The 16,205-nt window shown below is 42.8% G+C and overlaps 1 protein-coding gene across 6 annotated transcripts in view; it reads right to left on the bottom strand.

The window, feature by feature from the left end:
* Positions 1-16,205, bottom strand: part of ARID4A (AT-rich interaction domain 4A) — a 60,961-nt gene that overhangs the window by 2,241 nt on the left and 42,515 nt on the right. For 5 of the 6 annotated variants that reach the window (XM_070750079.1, XM_070750071.1, XM_070750098.1 and 2 more), the window contains 8 exons: positions 13,979-14,176; positions 12,026-12,110; positions 11,379-11,580; positions 11,113-11,175; positions 9,013-10,122; positions 4,601-4,705; positions 904-1,113; positions 225-371 (listed from right to left, as the gene is read on the bottom strand). In XM_070750079.1, coding sequence (XP_070606180.1) covers positions 225-371; positions 904-1,113; positions 4,601-4,705; positions 9,013-10,122; positions 11,113-11,175; positions 11,379-11,580; positions 12,026-12,110; positions 13,979-14,176 — 2,120 coding nt within the window. The remainder of the gene's footprint in view (positions 1-224; positions 372-903; positions 1,114-4,600; positions 4,706-9,012; positions 10,123-11,112; positions 11,176-11,378; positions 11,581-12,025; positions 12,111-13,978; positions 14,177-16,205) is intronic. The other variant, XM_070750113.1, reaches the window with a different exon arrangement.

Here is a 16,205-nt window from a genome sequence, read left to right as displayed (position 1 = left end):
TTTGACCCCACTGTGTAAGATTTATTTTGCAATTTTCCTGATATATACTTTTCTTCCTGGAATTATATGGTAGCTAAGCTTAATTTTCTTAATTATGGATTTTAATTGCTCCCCCCACCCCTCAAATGACAATGGAAAAGCTGTAAGTCAATATCTAAGAGCAAAAGATGTATGTAAGAGTTATGGCCAGACCATTTCAAGCAAATGAATATAGCAAAGCTAACCTTCTCGGTCCTTCTTTTTCAATCGTTTTCTTCTCCTATCAATCGTCGCCACTTCTGACTTCAGAGACATATAATATTTCCTGATATCCTGTAGTTTTTCTTGTAGAAATGAGATTCTCTCTGTGCTGTTCATATTGTCCAATTCATCTGTTTTATACAATCAAATATCAGCAAAAAGATTTTTAGCAGAAGGCTAAATACTGCTCTAAAGTGCGATTGTTACATATACAGATGGTCCTTGCTTAGCAACTATTCATTCAGCGACTGAGCTTATGATGGCAGTGAATAAATGGTACCTCCAACCAGTCCTCAAAATTCTGATTGTCCCAGTGTCCTACAGCCACATAACCGCAAATTTTATTGAAGGCTTCCAACGAAGTCATGGGGAAGCTTGCAGGAGGTAGTAACGTTTTGCTTAACAGCACAGGATTCATAAAACCAATCAACCAGATGTACTGGAACTGCCATCACCAAAACCATACTACCATTGTAGTATTACAGCTAGTTAAAAAAATCAAATAGGAACAATAAGTCTGGTGTTTTGCTTCTAGTGATCAAGTTCATGTTCCACCCTTTAGCACAAGGAAGGGGCCATTTTACTAACTACTAATCAATTTAGAACAGAAACCGAATAAAAAGAAACCCATTGCATATGTGTCTATTTATACAAAGGACTTACTAAGCTGGACAGTCCATTTGTACACTCTTGGGGAAACATGATGGTTCTTCTCTCTCTGCTTCTCCTTATCCCCATCTTTGATATTAGGAGATACCATTCTGGCAGGTGATCGATTGAGCTTCTGTGGCTTCGTTACACCAATATGCTTTACAGGGGTACATTTACTTGAGCTGTCAAGGGCAGGGAGATCTTCACTATCACTGCTTTGCCCTAGAACAAGACAGATTTATACTGTAGAACACATATTTAAAGGTGTCAGATTACACACCCACACACACCTTTTTTCTGTTGAATTCCTTTTTATTACTAGCAAAAATATGTTACATACATACACACATGCACACATTTGCGAAACTTGCAAAGAACTGATAAAGAAATAAAGGGAGACTAGTATAGATCTATTTTGAGCTATTTGGCTCTCATCAAGTAGCCATACCCTTCTAGGATTCGAACCTGGGCTGCTTTATTAGCTGAGCTACTGAAAAATTATATAGATAGATCTATATTAGTCTCCCTTTATTTCTTAATCAGTTCTTTGCAAGGATGGTTTGGTGTCTGGATGGCCCCAGGATTGGGACTGAAAGGCAAAAGAAAGCAGTATACTCCCTCTCATATTGGGTATATCAGGTGACTTGACAGAAAAACACAGACACACACACACATAATGTAACATAACAGCACAACATTTTAATATTGTGGCTGACAATATACTGTACTCTCAGTAATCCAAACATATCTGCAAGACAGAGCAGTTTAAAACAATACTGCATGCTGAGGGGAAAGAACCAGAAAATGATTCAAGATCATATATTTTGTTTCTTTTTACCACTTCCATTTTATCCTTCCCATAATATTATGAAGTATGTTAGATTGAGAATAATATACCTAAGGTCAGCTTTATTACTATGAATTTATTTGAACTTAGTTTTTGCTGTTCTAATTGCAAACCATCACATCATATATAAAAAAATAACAGTTCAAACAAAATCAGAACTGGGGGCATTATCTGGAGTCTACGGAGAGGGGCGGCATACAAATCCAATAAATAAATAAATAAACATTTGGGATGAGGCTCCATCGGCTTCCCTAATTTCTCCTTCAAAACTGATTCAGTTGTAATTCTCAATTCTAAGACTTATTCTGGTTGTGCAACACTTATAAAAAGACAGAGCTACTGGGAACTATAGAATTATTTCCAACTGTATTAAAACTGACATTGAATATGGATAAAATGGCAGATAGCAATTAGCAATTAGATTTTTCATACTCCCTAATTCTAGGGCAATGTGAAAAATCTCCACACCACAATGTGGAGATTTTTCAGATTTCCCTAGAACAGTGTTTCCCAACCTTGGCTACTTGAAGATATTTGGACTTCAACTCCCAGAATTCCCCAGCCAGCGTTAGCTGGCTGGGGAATTTTGGGAGTTGAAGTCCAAATATCTTTAAGTAGCCAAGGTTGGGAAACATTGCCCTAGAATACTATTTGTAGTACTAAGAGAGGTTTCTTAGTTTTATCTACCCAAGCCAAGAAGGCCTATGCAGCAATAAATGTGAGTTGAGTAACATTATATCCAGAAGGCACCGGGACTACCAATCCCTGTACTATAGGGGAGTCAATGTGACATATCACAACGTTTTCCCCCTGAGGGTGCACAGGGCCAGTGTGACACATCTGGGCCATGAGTTTGACAACCCTGCTGGTATTACAATTCAATTGAAATAGTTTAATCTAAATAGAAGACTGTAAACATCTTATCTTTAAATGAAACATCCACATGAAATGTTCCACAACTATTTTTGAAAAAGAGAGAACTCCAACTGAGTCTGTGAGAAGGATGGCCTATAAATCTAAATAATAATAATAATAATAATAACAACAACAACAAAGATGCCATACAGTCATGACAGTTTAAGCTTAAAATGCTAGAAGACAGACTCACATACTGTACATACTTCCCAAAAATATTAAACGTAGTCCTCAACCTGCAGTTATAAGGGAACCTGCCCAACAGTCATAAATCATGATGCTCATAAGACAGGTTGATTGGTCACCAACCTAATTTTTCAGTCATTAAGCAAACAAGGTGGTTGTAAAGCAGCCACTGTGGTCACAATTATTCAGAGACTAAGAAGTGAGGGGGGAGGGAAGGAAACTGTCAACAGGGTCTTTTATATCTATGAGCTCTAGAAGTGGGTTTCTCCCAGTTTGCACCCGTTCGCCAAATCAGTAGCAAACCGCTGGTGACGTCACAGAATCGGTTCGGTCGGTGCCAGGCTGTGGTTGCTGCCATCTTTTTTTAAAAGTTCTTCTAAAAGTTTAGCTTATTAAACATAAAATGGCTGGATTCACACATTAAACCAAAACCAATCCAGTTACATCATGGCATGACACAAATGCATGAATACAGATTGTTTCTCAACCTGCCAAAAAAACAGCCACCCCAAAAAGCAAAGGTTGTTTCTTTCCAGCAGAGCTGAGTTCCTAAATGACTCATGGACATATTGGTTTAGTCGTGGAAACATATAGAAATGGTTTTTCATTTCTCAAAGAACTTAATAACTATAGCTGTTAAGATTGCTAGTAAGATCCCTTCCAAGTCCTCGCCTGCTCTGGCCTTGTTTGGTTTCTGAGTCTATCTTCCGCTTAGTATATAGAAGTCTATCACATTGCCCCATATTGACCATGCTTTGTTAGTTATTTCATTTATTTCAGATAGGTTTTAATAATAAAAGCCGTAGTCGCTGTGCTGGGGCTGAGAGGGGTGGCGGAACTGCAGGAGGAAAAATCAATTTGGGAGTGGCAGCGGGGGCAGAGGATTGGGCAAGGTTGCTAAAGGGAGGGAAATTTTCCTACCTTTTCCTGTAGGCATGGCTTGGTGGGGGAGTGTCATGTGAGTGGACATGAGTGATGTCAGGTTGGCTACGTCCACTCAGCCACATGACTATCAAACCACACCGACAAAATAAGCCACGCCTACATAACCCGGTAGTAAAAAAATGTAGACCCCACCCCTGATGAGCTCCCATCAATAAATAACTCCTGGCCAACAATGGCTTGCAAGAACCAAAAGGCAGGTCTGTCTGGAAATGAATACCAGGGTGATTTGTAAAAGATTGTCCTGACCAGTAACCACCCCATATGAATGAGAGAAAATGTTAAAGTTTAACAGGAAGAGGTGAATCAAATTGCATTAAGAAATGGGCTTCATTTCATTCATTTCATTTATTCGATTTGTATGACGCCCCTCTCCGGAGCGGCTCACAACACAAAACATGATACAAATCCAACAATAAAAAAGCAATTTAAAACGATTGGGGTATAATGGGGTATAATGGTTGCTAGATAGGTGAAAAATAAAAGAAAGCCAGTCAATGAAACCCATTAAATGTATATGCAGATCAGAGTATCCAGGACTGCCATTTTGATACTTGAATTCCATCTCACCCAGCTATCCTTTCACATTGACCCAGGCGACGATGATGATTATGATCACAAAGCTTTAGCACTTTGCAAACTGACACAGATACAGAATTCTATCAATTACTCTTAGCAAGAAGATACTATATAGTGTGAACCCACAAAATTTCTTCTTGAGGGCACTTCTCTAAAGATTTTCAGGGAAATTCAACTCTGTATACTTATAACACTTAGTGTATGTTAAAAAAAATCTTTTCTGGGAAAAAACCTACATACCTGTCCCATTTTTCTCACTTTTGATTATCGTACTTGCTCGTTTGGGGGTTCGTTTTTGCCGCTTTGCCAGTGAACTACCACTGTTATCCCCAGGCCTTTTTTGTCCTGAAAGTAAAATGAAAGTTGCCATTCTATATAATCTGTTTCATTGTTTAAAATTTAAGTTACTTGTATAAGAAATGAAAAGAACCAGAAAAATTGCCATTCCCAAGAGATCATAATGACAACAGAAAGGGGGGGAAATCTGTAGCAGTCCAAGCTCATTGTACAATGAAGGTTAACTTCAGAGACATAAAAACATTGCTCCAAAGGGACGGTAGGGAAAGTGTCAAGAAAGGCAACAGAGTCATCTTGTGATGGACATGGAGTGGAGTGTGGAATAAGCAGCAGAAGACATACAGAGGCAATTTGCTATAAGTACACTAATGCATTCTTAAGGCAACTGGATAATGTGAATTGCATGGGAAGCCATGTAAAGAAAAACAGGAAAACAGAATAAAAGGGAAAATTATCTTTTCTTAAACTTCTAAGTACACTGCTCAAAAAAATAAAGGGAACACTTAAACAACACAATATAACTCCAAGTAAATCAAACTTCTATGAAATCAAACTGTCCACTTAGGAGGCAACACTGATTGACAATCAGTTTCACAAGCTGTTGTGCACATTCAACTTTATACAGAATGAAGTATTCAATGAGAATATTTCATTCATTCAGATCTAGGATATGTTATTTGAGTGATCCCTTTATTTTTTTGAGAGTATATTTACTTTTCCCCAAGACAGAATGCTGTTGCCTGGGTGTTGCAAGTGTGCTTGAAACCATTCCTGCAATAATTGCTGCTGCAATTATGGTATAGAAGTACTTTAGAAGGTTAATGAAAGTGTGGGGATTACTTTTATATTGCACTTCCAAGGCATTTTCTCACAGCCTCCTTACACTTGCTGAAAATGAAGAAACAGTTGTCACAGTGAACAGAATCACAACTTCCTGCTAACAGATGAAAGTTTATAAAGAGAAACCACTGGCTATCATCCAGTAAAAAATAAACCTGAGAATATACTTATCAAAACAATATGGTAAACACCCTAATTAGGTTTCAATTCAAAGGTCCCAATCATCTATTTAATGGATGCAACATTAATACATATCAAATAAGATAATAGAAGGCAATCCAAATTGAACAGGATAAAAAAATATGAAAAATATTATTCTATTCTCTCTGCTATCCCACCCCCCTTGGTATTTTATTGTTTAAAGCTTTGGTGAGATAAAAATGAACTAAAATGTGAAAAGTCCCACCTTTGTCTTCAAAAAGTTAAATGAGGAATTGTCAGACCTAGTTTCTGATATTTGAATATACAGTGGTACCTTAAGATACGAACTTAATTGGTGCCGGGGGGAGGTTCGTAAGACGAAAGGTTCGTAAGACGAAACATTGTTTCCCATAGGAAACAATGTAAAGTCAATTAATCCGTGCAACCAAAAAAACCCCCGCAAAAAAACGGCTTTTCGCGACTGCTGGGAAGCGGCGCGGCTGTTTTAAAAGGTGACAGCCGGCCTGAGGGGCTTCCCAGCACAGGGTTCGGGGGTGCTGGGAAGCCCCCCAGGCCGGCTGTCATCTTTTAAAAGAGCCGCGCCGCTTCCCAGCTGTCTCCTGAAGCCGAACGCGGAAGTTCGGCTTTGGTGTTTGGCGTTCGGAGACAGCTGGGAACCCAGCAGTCTCCCGAACGCCGAAACCGGAAGGGGCAAGGTGGGGGGGGGGAGAACGGGAGGCTCAGCATTCCGTCAGTCGCAGCGCTGGCTGTCAACTTTTCTTTTTAGCACTAGGGAGGCAAGTCAGCTCCTGCCCAGTTTTAAAAAGAAAAGTTGACAGCCAGCGCTGCGGCTGACGGAATGCTGAGCTTCCCGTTCTCTCTCCGCCCCCTCGCCCCTTCGCCCCCCTGTGTTCCTAGGAGAAGTGCTGGTGAGGAGCAGAAGGTCTGTCTTGCCTCAATCCCCAGCACTTCTCCTAGGAACACAGGGAGGCGAAGGGGCGAGGGGGGGGGGAGAGAAAACGGGAGGCTCAGCATTCCGTCAGTCGCAGCGCTGGCTGTCAACTTTTCTTTTTAGCACTGGGGAGGCAAGTCAGCTCCTGCCCAGTTTTAAAAAGAAAAGTTGACAGCCAGCGCTGCGGCTGACGGAATGCTGAGCTTCCCGTTCTCTCTCCGCCCCCTCGCCCCTTCGCCCCCCTGTGTTCCTAGGAGAAGTGCTGGTGAGGAGCAGAAGGTCTGTCTTGCCTCAATCCCCAGCACTTCTCCTAGGAACACAGGGAGGCGAAGGGGTGAGGGGGGGGGGAAGAGAGAACGGGAGGCTCAGGAAGGGAGCTCGGGAAGGAGCCCACGGTCAGTCGGCTGCGGGCGGGAGGAAGGCGATTGTTCCGCTGCCGCCAGCATGGCCTGGCTGGCAGCGGAAGATGTAACGGAGCCCACGGGGGATTCGCCTTCCTCCCACCCGCAGCCGACTGATCGTGGGCTCCTTCGCAACCTCGGAGAGCTTCCAGGGCATGAAAGCTCACGAAAACCAGGAAGCTCTCCGAGGTAGCGAAGGAGCCCACGATCAGTCGGCTGCGGGCGGGAGGAAAGCGAATGCCACGGGGCTGGGCTCGGCTCCCCCCTCGGCTCCCCCCTTACCAGCCCCGCCGCGGAAGGCTCCATTCTGTTCCCTGAATGGAGACCGCCGGCCGCTCAATCGGGCCGGCAGGGAACAGAATGGAGCCTTCCGCGGCGGGGCTGGTAAGGGGGGGGAGCCGAGGGGGGAGCCGAGCCCAGCCCCTTGGCATTTGCTTTCCTCCCGCCCGCAGTTGACTGATCGTGGGCTCCTTCGCAACCTCGGAGAGCTTCCTGGTTTTCGTGAGCTTTCATGCCCTGGAAGCTCTCCGAGGTTGCGAAGGAGCCCACGATCAGTCTCGGCTGCAGGCGGGAGGAAAGCGAATGTCACGGGGCTGGGCTCGGGAAGGGGCAGCGAAGTCGGTGCCGAGGCACCTAAGCCCACCGGTGACCGCCAAAGGGTTGGCGAAGGGAGGGTGCTGCGGCGACCCGACCAAGCCTATGGACGCGCCTCCCGCCGCTCTGCCCAATCGCAAAGCCAAAGGAGGCACGGGAGGCGGTGAATGTCATGTCCTCTGGCCAGTCACGGGGGCTGGGCTGGGCTGGGCGTTTTCCTGGAAGGAATGCCATCCACCACCGAGCTTTTCGTAATCTGTTTAAATTTCTTTCACTCCCCCAACATTCCCCGCCTTGCCTCGCTTGACTGGCCAGAGGACATGACATTCACCGCCTCCCGTGCCTCCTTTGGCTTTGCGATTGGGCAGAGCGGCGGGAGGCGCGTCCAATCTTCTGATCGCAGCACCAGGCGGCCAGGGAAGCCAGGGAAGATCAGAAGATCGCCAAGGGAAGATTGGAAGATCGCAGCGCCAGGCGGCCAGGGAAGCCAAGGCGGCCAGGGAAGCCAAGACGGCCAGGGAAGCCAAGTCGGGAGCAGCGGCAACGCTGCTCCGGTTGCCTGGTCCTCTCCTGCCTCCCACGCTGTTGTTCCCCGCTGCGTCAGGCGCCGCAAGCCCCGAGTCAGATGCACCCTTGCTGCCGCGCCCAGCCGCTGCCCGCCCCGTCCTAGCCAGAGCCTGAGCCGGCCCGCTCGGTCGCGCCTCCTCGCCCGCGGCCCGCCCACCCGCCCAGGATGCAGACCTGCTGCCTCTCCCGTGCCCGCCGCCGGCCCTATCCTGCACTTCCTGATTTCCCCCCCAGCCAAAAATACAAAGGCGGTCTGCCGCCGCCCGCGGAGCAATGGGAAACTGAAGCTGCTGGCGGTTTCAGACTCCCTTTGCTCCACGCTGCTCCGCCCTGCCTGTCATGCGATGGCAGACCGTCTTTGTGTTTTTCGCTGAGGGGGGGAGCAGGAGGACCTTCCTGACTCCCTCCCCCAGCGTCGGACCTCCTGCCCTCCCTCCCAGCCAAAAACCCAAAGCGGCCTCCTGAACGTTTTCCGTCTTACGTACCTGCCGCTGCCGCCGAGAAGCCCTGCAGCCCGGCTGTCACAGCAGCCTCTCCAAACCGAACGCCAAACCCGAACTTCCGGGTTTGGCTCCGGGAGGCAACTGGGAAGCCCCCTGGCTGTTTTAAAAGGTGACAGCCGGGCTGCGGGGCTTCCCAGCAGCCTCCGGAATGCCAAACCCGGAAGTTCGGGTTTGCCGTTCGTAACACGAAAAAAGTTCGTAAGAAGAGGCAAAATTTTTCTGAACCCCGGGCTCGTATCTCGGGTTGTTCGTAAGACGAGGGGTTCGTATCTTGAGGTACCACTGTATTGTAAAATGCATTTCAATTAATTTAACTCATTAGTGAGAAACTTTGTACTTAGACTAGGTAGTCCTTACCCTTTTCTCCAATTTCTGGACCAGCTGCGCTACAGTTGCTGGAAGCTTCAAACCCATTGGCAGATTCATTCTCGCAGAGGCCTTCTTGAGATTCTTCAGCCACACTGTCCACTTCAATGGTTATGTCACTTTCACTTTTTATGCTTGGTGATTCATCCTGACTGACTTCAGGTGAGGCAACAGAGAAATTTGGCTGGATCACAGAAGGTAACAAAGGGGGATTTGAAGGGAGGTTACTACCATCTTGTTTTTCTGCAACTAAACTTTCAGGCTCATTCTTGTCCTTTTCGTCAAGATCATCCAAGTCCACTTCATGGCAAAGGAGAGTTTCAGGACCAATTTGAGGCATTGAGTCATCTTCATCTTTCAACAGTGTGCTACGGTTTTCCTCTGAAGAACAATCAAAGGGTTCACTTCCCCGAACATGGAGCCGTTGATCTGACTCTGCCACCAATGATGGCATTTCTTCATTCTCAGTTCGAACAGAGTCATCACCACTGAAATCCTTACATTCTTTTGCCCCACAACATTCATTTGCCTTCTCTTCGGTCACAATATTTGGCACAATCAACTCACCCTCTTGTCGCACCCTTTTGTCAGGTGATGGCTGTTCTATCACTTTTCTTTTTGTAAGCTTCTTATCTTTTGCCCAGAGATCTGTTTCATTCTCAGAAGTAGAGCTCAAACCTTTATTTTCCAAGGAAGAAATATTTAATCGTTCAGATTCTGCAACAGGTTCATTGGTTGTTTCTTCCTGATTTAGTAATGTGTTTTTTGAATTCTCCAGGGAAGAATCTCTTGTTCGGCTCTTCCGGCCTTTTCCTTTAGGTGATTTCTCCACCTCTCTTTTGACATCTTCTATCTGATCATTTTTACTTCCACAATTCTGAACCACTTGTTCACTCTCTTCACCTTCCAATTTCAATTTTTCTAAAGGATGAACTTGATTCTGATCATTCTCTTTCAGCATTTGTGAGATCTTTGCAATCTCTTCAATAGGCTTATCAACTGTTCGTTTTTCATTTTCCATTTCAAAACTACCTGGAGAAAATTCTTCATTAATGTTCTTTTCAGACGCTTCATCTGCTTCACTATCTGATGAAACGGAGTCTATCAAAAACAACATTAAAGGACGAAAATGAAAATCAGACTGAAATCTACATTTATATTGGATTCATATATTACCTAGAAAAAAATGTTCAAAGCAATTTTTGCTTTTAGTACTGCAATGAGAACTATCTAAAAACATATAAAACTTAAGAAATCTTTAGTTACAAACACAGCCACACAATTTTATTTAGGAATTTATACTTCCAATTTGTAATTGCAAAATACATAAAATATCAGAAAGAAAATTATTTTTTCATATTTCAAGTAATATTTAATAAAGAAAGAAAAGACTTCAACTTACATGGCAGACCTTACAAACTGAAGGGCTGCATATGGCTATTCTAGAACTTTTAGTGAAAGCCTTTCAAAAGTTGACACCTAATTTTTAATTTCTAATGTAAGATAAAATTAAAAGAATAGAATTTCAATATTTCTCTGTGGTAGTCCTTGCATTATGAAACATGCTATTTCCAGTGGCACATTTAGTCTTTCTCTTCTGATATTTTTATTAGCATTGAAAATCATTTTATTTCAGTGGGTCTTTGGCCTCTAATGAGGCGCTGTGGACAAAAAATACCCCCTTTATTTTCTAAAAAATATCACAAAATATAATTTAAAAGGGTATTAATTGGGGTTATGTCATAAAGTGAGTAAACCTTCTATTATCTTTGCAGTGTATGTGTGTGTTTGTGCATGTGCTGTAGTATTATGTTAGTGAAAAGTATTTTTAAGTTTAAGTTATTTTTGTCCAGACCCAGATATCACTTTAAAGCCAAGTACACCTCTCAATCTCCAAAATGTTGTGCAACTGTTTTATAAAATTCCTTCATGTAAATGGAAGTGTTAATTATGTCAGTAAGTAATATACATTCGATTCTTTCTTCATTGCAGATAGCACCATATATCTCTTCATCTAAGGATTGGCACCTGCCCTTTCTTTCCCCAAATTTGTGCAATGTCTCCCTAGAGATTATTTTAAAAAATTCTCACCATTTGACCCCCTGTCAGAATCCAACATTCCTGAGCTACGTCTTGTTTGCCTGCGAGGTATACCTAAAAAAATTAAAGAGGCTATAATACAGAGGTAGAGAGAAAAAGCACTACATTTAATACTTTTGCAATTACATATTTTTACACACAAGAATGTGATTTTGAAATTTAAAAAAACTGCTTCTACATTAATGTATCTCATTACCAGCTTGAGCAACTGAGCAAAAAACTGATTGCCACACCACGTGACATGTAAGCGGAAATACCTTCTGTCCCATTAAGCAAGGGTGAACAATCCAGCAGGCTGCTGCGTGCACTTCGCACTTCACACTTGCTGTCATTATTAGGAGTTTTAGACAGAATACAAGAGAGATTTGATAGAAGAGTTGATTTCAGGGGAGGACGTCCACGCTTTCCCTTTTGTTTCTCCTCTTCTTTCTTTTCATCTTTTTCAGAGTCTTCTTTACTCTGAATGCAAACATAAACAATCTCATTGCCACAAGCAGTTTAGACTTTTCCACCACAGAATGCCTGAAAACATCCACTGTAGAGCTTCTGCTCAGTGGAAGATGCAACCAGTGTCAATTAACAGATCTCCATTTGTGGAATAGGATTTTCCTAGATCTGCTTTGAAAGATCAAATTAACCCTTTGAAAAATCAGAGTTCTCAGTTATAAATCTTATATTTCTAAGCACCTCAATATTTTATTTCATTAAAAAAGTGAAACATCCCTTCAAATTACTCACAAACATTCTATAAAAACCTGGCTTTGTCCAAATGGGTATTTTCCTGGTCTCAATGGTGATACACTTTCTCTTAGCTCAAATATATTGAAAATAGCAATAAGGGAAGGAGATTTTTTTAAATATAAATTTATTTAGATGTGAAAAATAATTCATGAACTTAACTTACTTTTGCTTTTTTCTTTTGCTTCTTCTTTGTTCCTCCTTTTTCTGCAGGCCAAATAATCCTATCAGCTTTTACCCATTCATCATATCTATAGGGAAAGAATATTGTATCCATTTACCTCAATACAAAATCACAGAGGTAAATTTCACTTCTTTTGCAAAAATAACTACAAAAATAACTTGTAACCTGCAATCTGGAATTACATATTAACATCCAGAATTCTAAGAATCATTCTTTAAATTGTAAATTTGAATGTAAAATCCTAGCAACTCAAAATCCTGCTTGGATTTAGCATAATAAACAAGCAGGCAAATAAATAAATCCTACATCCTACTTCAAACAATAGATAAATACAGTGGTACCTCAAGATACGAACCCCTCGTCTTACGAACAACCCGAGATACGAACCCGGGGTTCAGAAAATTTTTGCCTCTTCTTACGAACTTTTTTCGTCTTATGAACGCCAAACCCGAACTTCCGAGTTCGGCGTTCGGGAGGCTGCTGGGAAGCCCCGCAGCCCGGCTGTCACCTTTTAAAATAGCCGGGGGGCTTCCCAGCAGCCTTCCGAAGCCGAACCCGGAAGTTCGGGTTTGGCGTTCAGCTTCGGGAGGCTGCTGGGAAGCCACCCGGCTGTTTTAAAAGGTGACAGCTGGGCGGCGGGGCTTCTCGGTGGCGGCGGCGGCAGATTGGTAAGACGGAAAACGTTCAGGAGGCCGCTTTGGGTTTTTGGCTGGGAGGGAGGGCAGGAGGTCCGGCGCTGGGGGAGGTAGTCAGGAAGGTCCTCCTGTTCCCCCCTCCCAGCGAAAAACAAAAAGACAGTCTGCCGCCGCATGACAGGCAGGGTGGAGCAATGGGGAGCAAAGGGAGTCTGAAACCGCCGGAGGCTTCAGCTTCCCATTGCTCCGCGGGCAGCGGTAGACCCCTTTGTATTTTTGGCTGGGGGGGGAAGCAGGAGGTGCAGGATAGGGCCGGCGGCGGGCGCGGGGAGAGGCAGCAGGTCTGCATTCTGGGCAGGCGGCGGGCGAGGAGGCGCGACCGAGCGGGCCCGGCTCAGGCTCCGGCTAGGACGGGGCGGGCAGCGGCTGGGCGCGGCGGCAAAGGTGCGTGTGACTCGGGGCTGGCGGCGCCCAACGCAGTGGGGAACATCAGCGCAGGAGGCAGGAGAGGACCGGGGAAGCCCCACAGCCTGGCTGTCACCTTTTAAAATAGCTGGGGGGCTTCTCGGCGGCCTCCCGAACGCCGATCCTGGAAGTTCGAGTTTGGCGTTTGGGTTCAGGAGGACGCTGGGAAGCCCCCCGGCTGTTTTAAAAGGTGACAGCCGGGCGGCGGCGGTTTTTTTGCGTTGTTTTTTTTTTCCGTTGCACGGATTAATGGATTTTACATTGTTCCCTATGGGAAACAATGTTTCATCTTACGAACTTTTCGTCTTACGAACCTCTCCCTGGAACCAATTAGGTTCGTAAGACGAGGTATGACTGTATAACTGGCAAATAAATATTATAATGGCAGAACTTTTAAATTTTCCTACATAATCTGATACAATTTTCAACTCTTATTTTCTCCTTTTTTACAAATAAAGCCACGTGACTTTAATTAAAAATTGTTTGTATAGCAAGAAGGACAAGGTCATGATCTACTATGAAATTATTGATTTTGAACATGAACATGTACAGCAGCAAATTTTACATGTAGAGTCAATCTCTACAAGATCACTACCATACGCAAATCGAAGGGAAGGGCAATTCTCCGTGATGTTTGTTTTAAGAGAAAAAAATCTCATTGTAACTCAGGTTTCCATCTTTCAACAGAGCCAATGTGGCAATATTTGTGCATGATCATATTTAAGAACATTGATATTCAAGGAAAAAAAGGAGGAAAGGAAATAGACCTGAACAGTCCACCTTAAACTTTCACAGGGTAGCAATCAATGGTTCAGGTAATCATTCTTCTCCTTACCTAACATTCCAGCCATAATAATGCACCAAATACAAATTTTCTCCATCATCATTTTCTGTACTTTTAATACTGGCTTCATAGATTTTTTGTGTTTTACCACGGCCATATTTTACTTTTACTTTGGTTCCTGTAAGACAAGGTTCTGCATCTTCTTCACATTCCTCCCCTTCTGATTCTCGATTCTCAAGTTCTTCCCTGCTGCAGAATAGACAACAAGGCATCAATTAATTTAAGAGGCCAAATGTAGACAATTGTGACTTTCCCCGTTCATTCCACTCTTTCAAGTTACCTATAGTGCTGCCACCATTTCCTTTAACGAAAATGACTCGGAAAGGAAATCTTGACAATATCTACGCTTTCCAAGTAATGAATCTTCTACACACATCTGATCAATCCCATATCAAGGATTAGCAAAAGGCAATGCCCAGATCAATCGCAAGGAAAACTATGATCAGCTTTGCATGATTAACTTTTGTTACTGCACTGAAGTTTTCTGAAGTGGTTCCCTACCATTTATGATATTTCTTTTACTTGTGCATTATGCTTCCCAATGGTACTTCTACATTAGTCGTGAAATAAAAAGTTAAAAGCTAAAATCATAATACGTGTAGTAGCTGTCCCCTATATAGCAAATAATTTCATACAGAAACTGCGTGGTATTGTAATGCACTTTTCATTATTTTCTGTAGCACAATGTCCCAGAGAAGCATATTGGACCTAATCTATATTGGACCTAATCTGTTATCTATAGGTGTTTCGCCTTACATCACTCATTCAACCATTCAAACTGCAACAGTGCTGAACAAGTGGTACTTATGGCTTGTCCTCACACAACAGATACTACATCCCTGCAGTCACATGATCATACTGGGTGCTTGGCTTGCGGCATCCCATGGTCATGTGATTGCCCCCTGTAACTTTCATAGCCGGCTTCCAACAAGCAAGATCAATAGGGAAGCTGCTGGAAGGTTGCAAATAAAAACCATGGCAGCAATTGGCTTTCTTAACAATAGCAAACAAAAGTTCTGGAACTGCTTTCACTAAGTGGCGCTGTGGTGTGATATTGTACTTAGGACTATCTATACTTGCAATTCTTTTCCTAAATTTTAATTGTTCATTTACTTTTGCAATGGAGCCTTCTAGCTGCAAAATTCATTAGGGTATCATAATGTCAAGTAGATATCCAGTCATTCAAACGATATTACATCTGGAACATTACATTTTAAAAAATAGAATTTGGAGGTTGGGATAACATTGAACCCTGTGATTAACATCTATAATTATGATGAATGAATTTGTTTAACCTCAATGACTTACATTTTTTCTTATACTTTAATGAAAAGCATATTATTTAGCCAAGAACAGATCACAGAATAGGACTGAATTTATATATGGATATATCTGTGCATGCGTAAAGATCTAGCTGGATAATATAGTAAAATGGCTATGGGATCACAATACACTATTAGTGACACTAAAATTAAATTTAATAAACTTACTGACAGCTCAATCCAAATATATGCCCTGTATACAGATTGCATTTTTGTTCTGTTCTCTGATCCTGAGGAATCTGGTTTCTCAGGCCTGCATTTTCCTCTCTCTTTGAATTAAAAAAAAGATTCCAGAAACTTTAATAAATGCATTTCAGTTACTAAACACATCATGGTATCAATGCAGTACTGAAAATTCTACTTTGATCACCAGGGTTTTTTGTTTGTTTGTTTTTTCTAATTTTGACTTTTGGAAACTTTAAATAAATTGCAAACCTGCAAAGCCAAAAGGCTGCATTTGTTATGAACTAGCCTAGCTGTTATAATCTGTGTTAAGAAGCCATATGAATACAATTAAAATGGAAAAGATTAATATATGTGAAAGCAGCTCTGGGGAGTTTTGAGAGGCTCCCATTAGAGCCATGGTGGCCCAGTGGTTCGAATACAGAACTGCAAGCTAACTCAGTGCTCATTCCAGGTTTGATTTTAATGGCTCAAAATTGACTCAACCTTCCACCCTTCTGAGATCTGTAAAATGAGAACCCAGATTGTTCGGGACAATATGCTGATTCTATAAACACTTAGAGAGGGTTGCAAAGCATTGTGAAGTGGTATAGAAATCTAAGGGCTACTGGTATTGCTATCTGCTTTGGGGGGCGAGGACATCAAGATGGATTAGCTTAGTATTTTAATATTATATTACAACAGATGCACAATTTTGTTTGTACTTTGTCATG

Source organism: Erythrolamprus reginae, chromosome 1 (genome assembly GCF_031021105.1).
Source record: "Erythrolamprus reginae isolate rEryReg1 chromosome 1, rEryReg1.hap1, whole genome shotgun sequence".
Lineage (NCBI taxonomy): Eukaryota > Metazoa > Chordata > Lepidosauria > Squamata > Dipsadidae > Erythrolamprus > Erythrolamprus reginae.
Note: the sequence above shows the minus strand (reverse complement) of the source record. Positions and strands in the feature narration are given on the sequence as shown.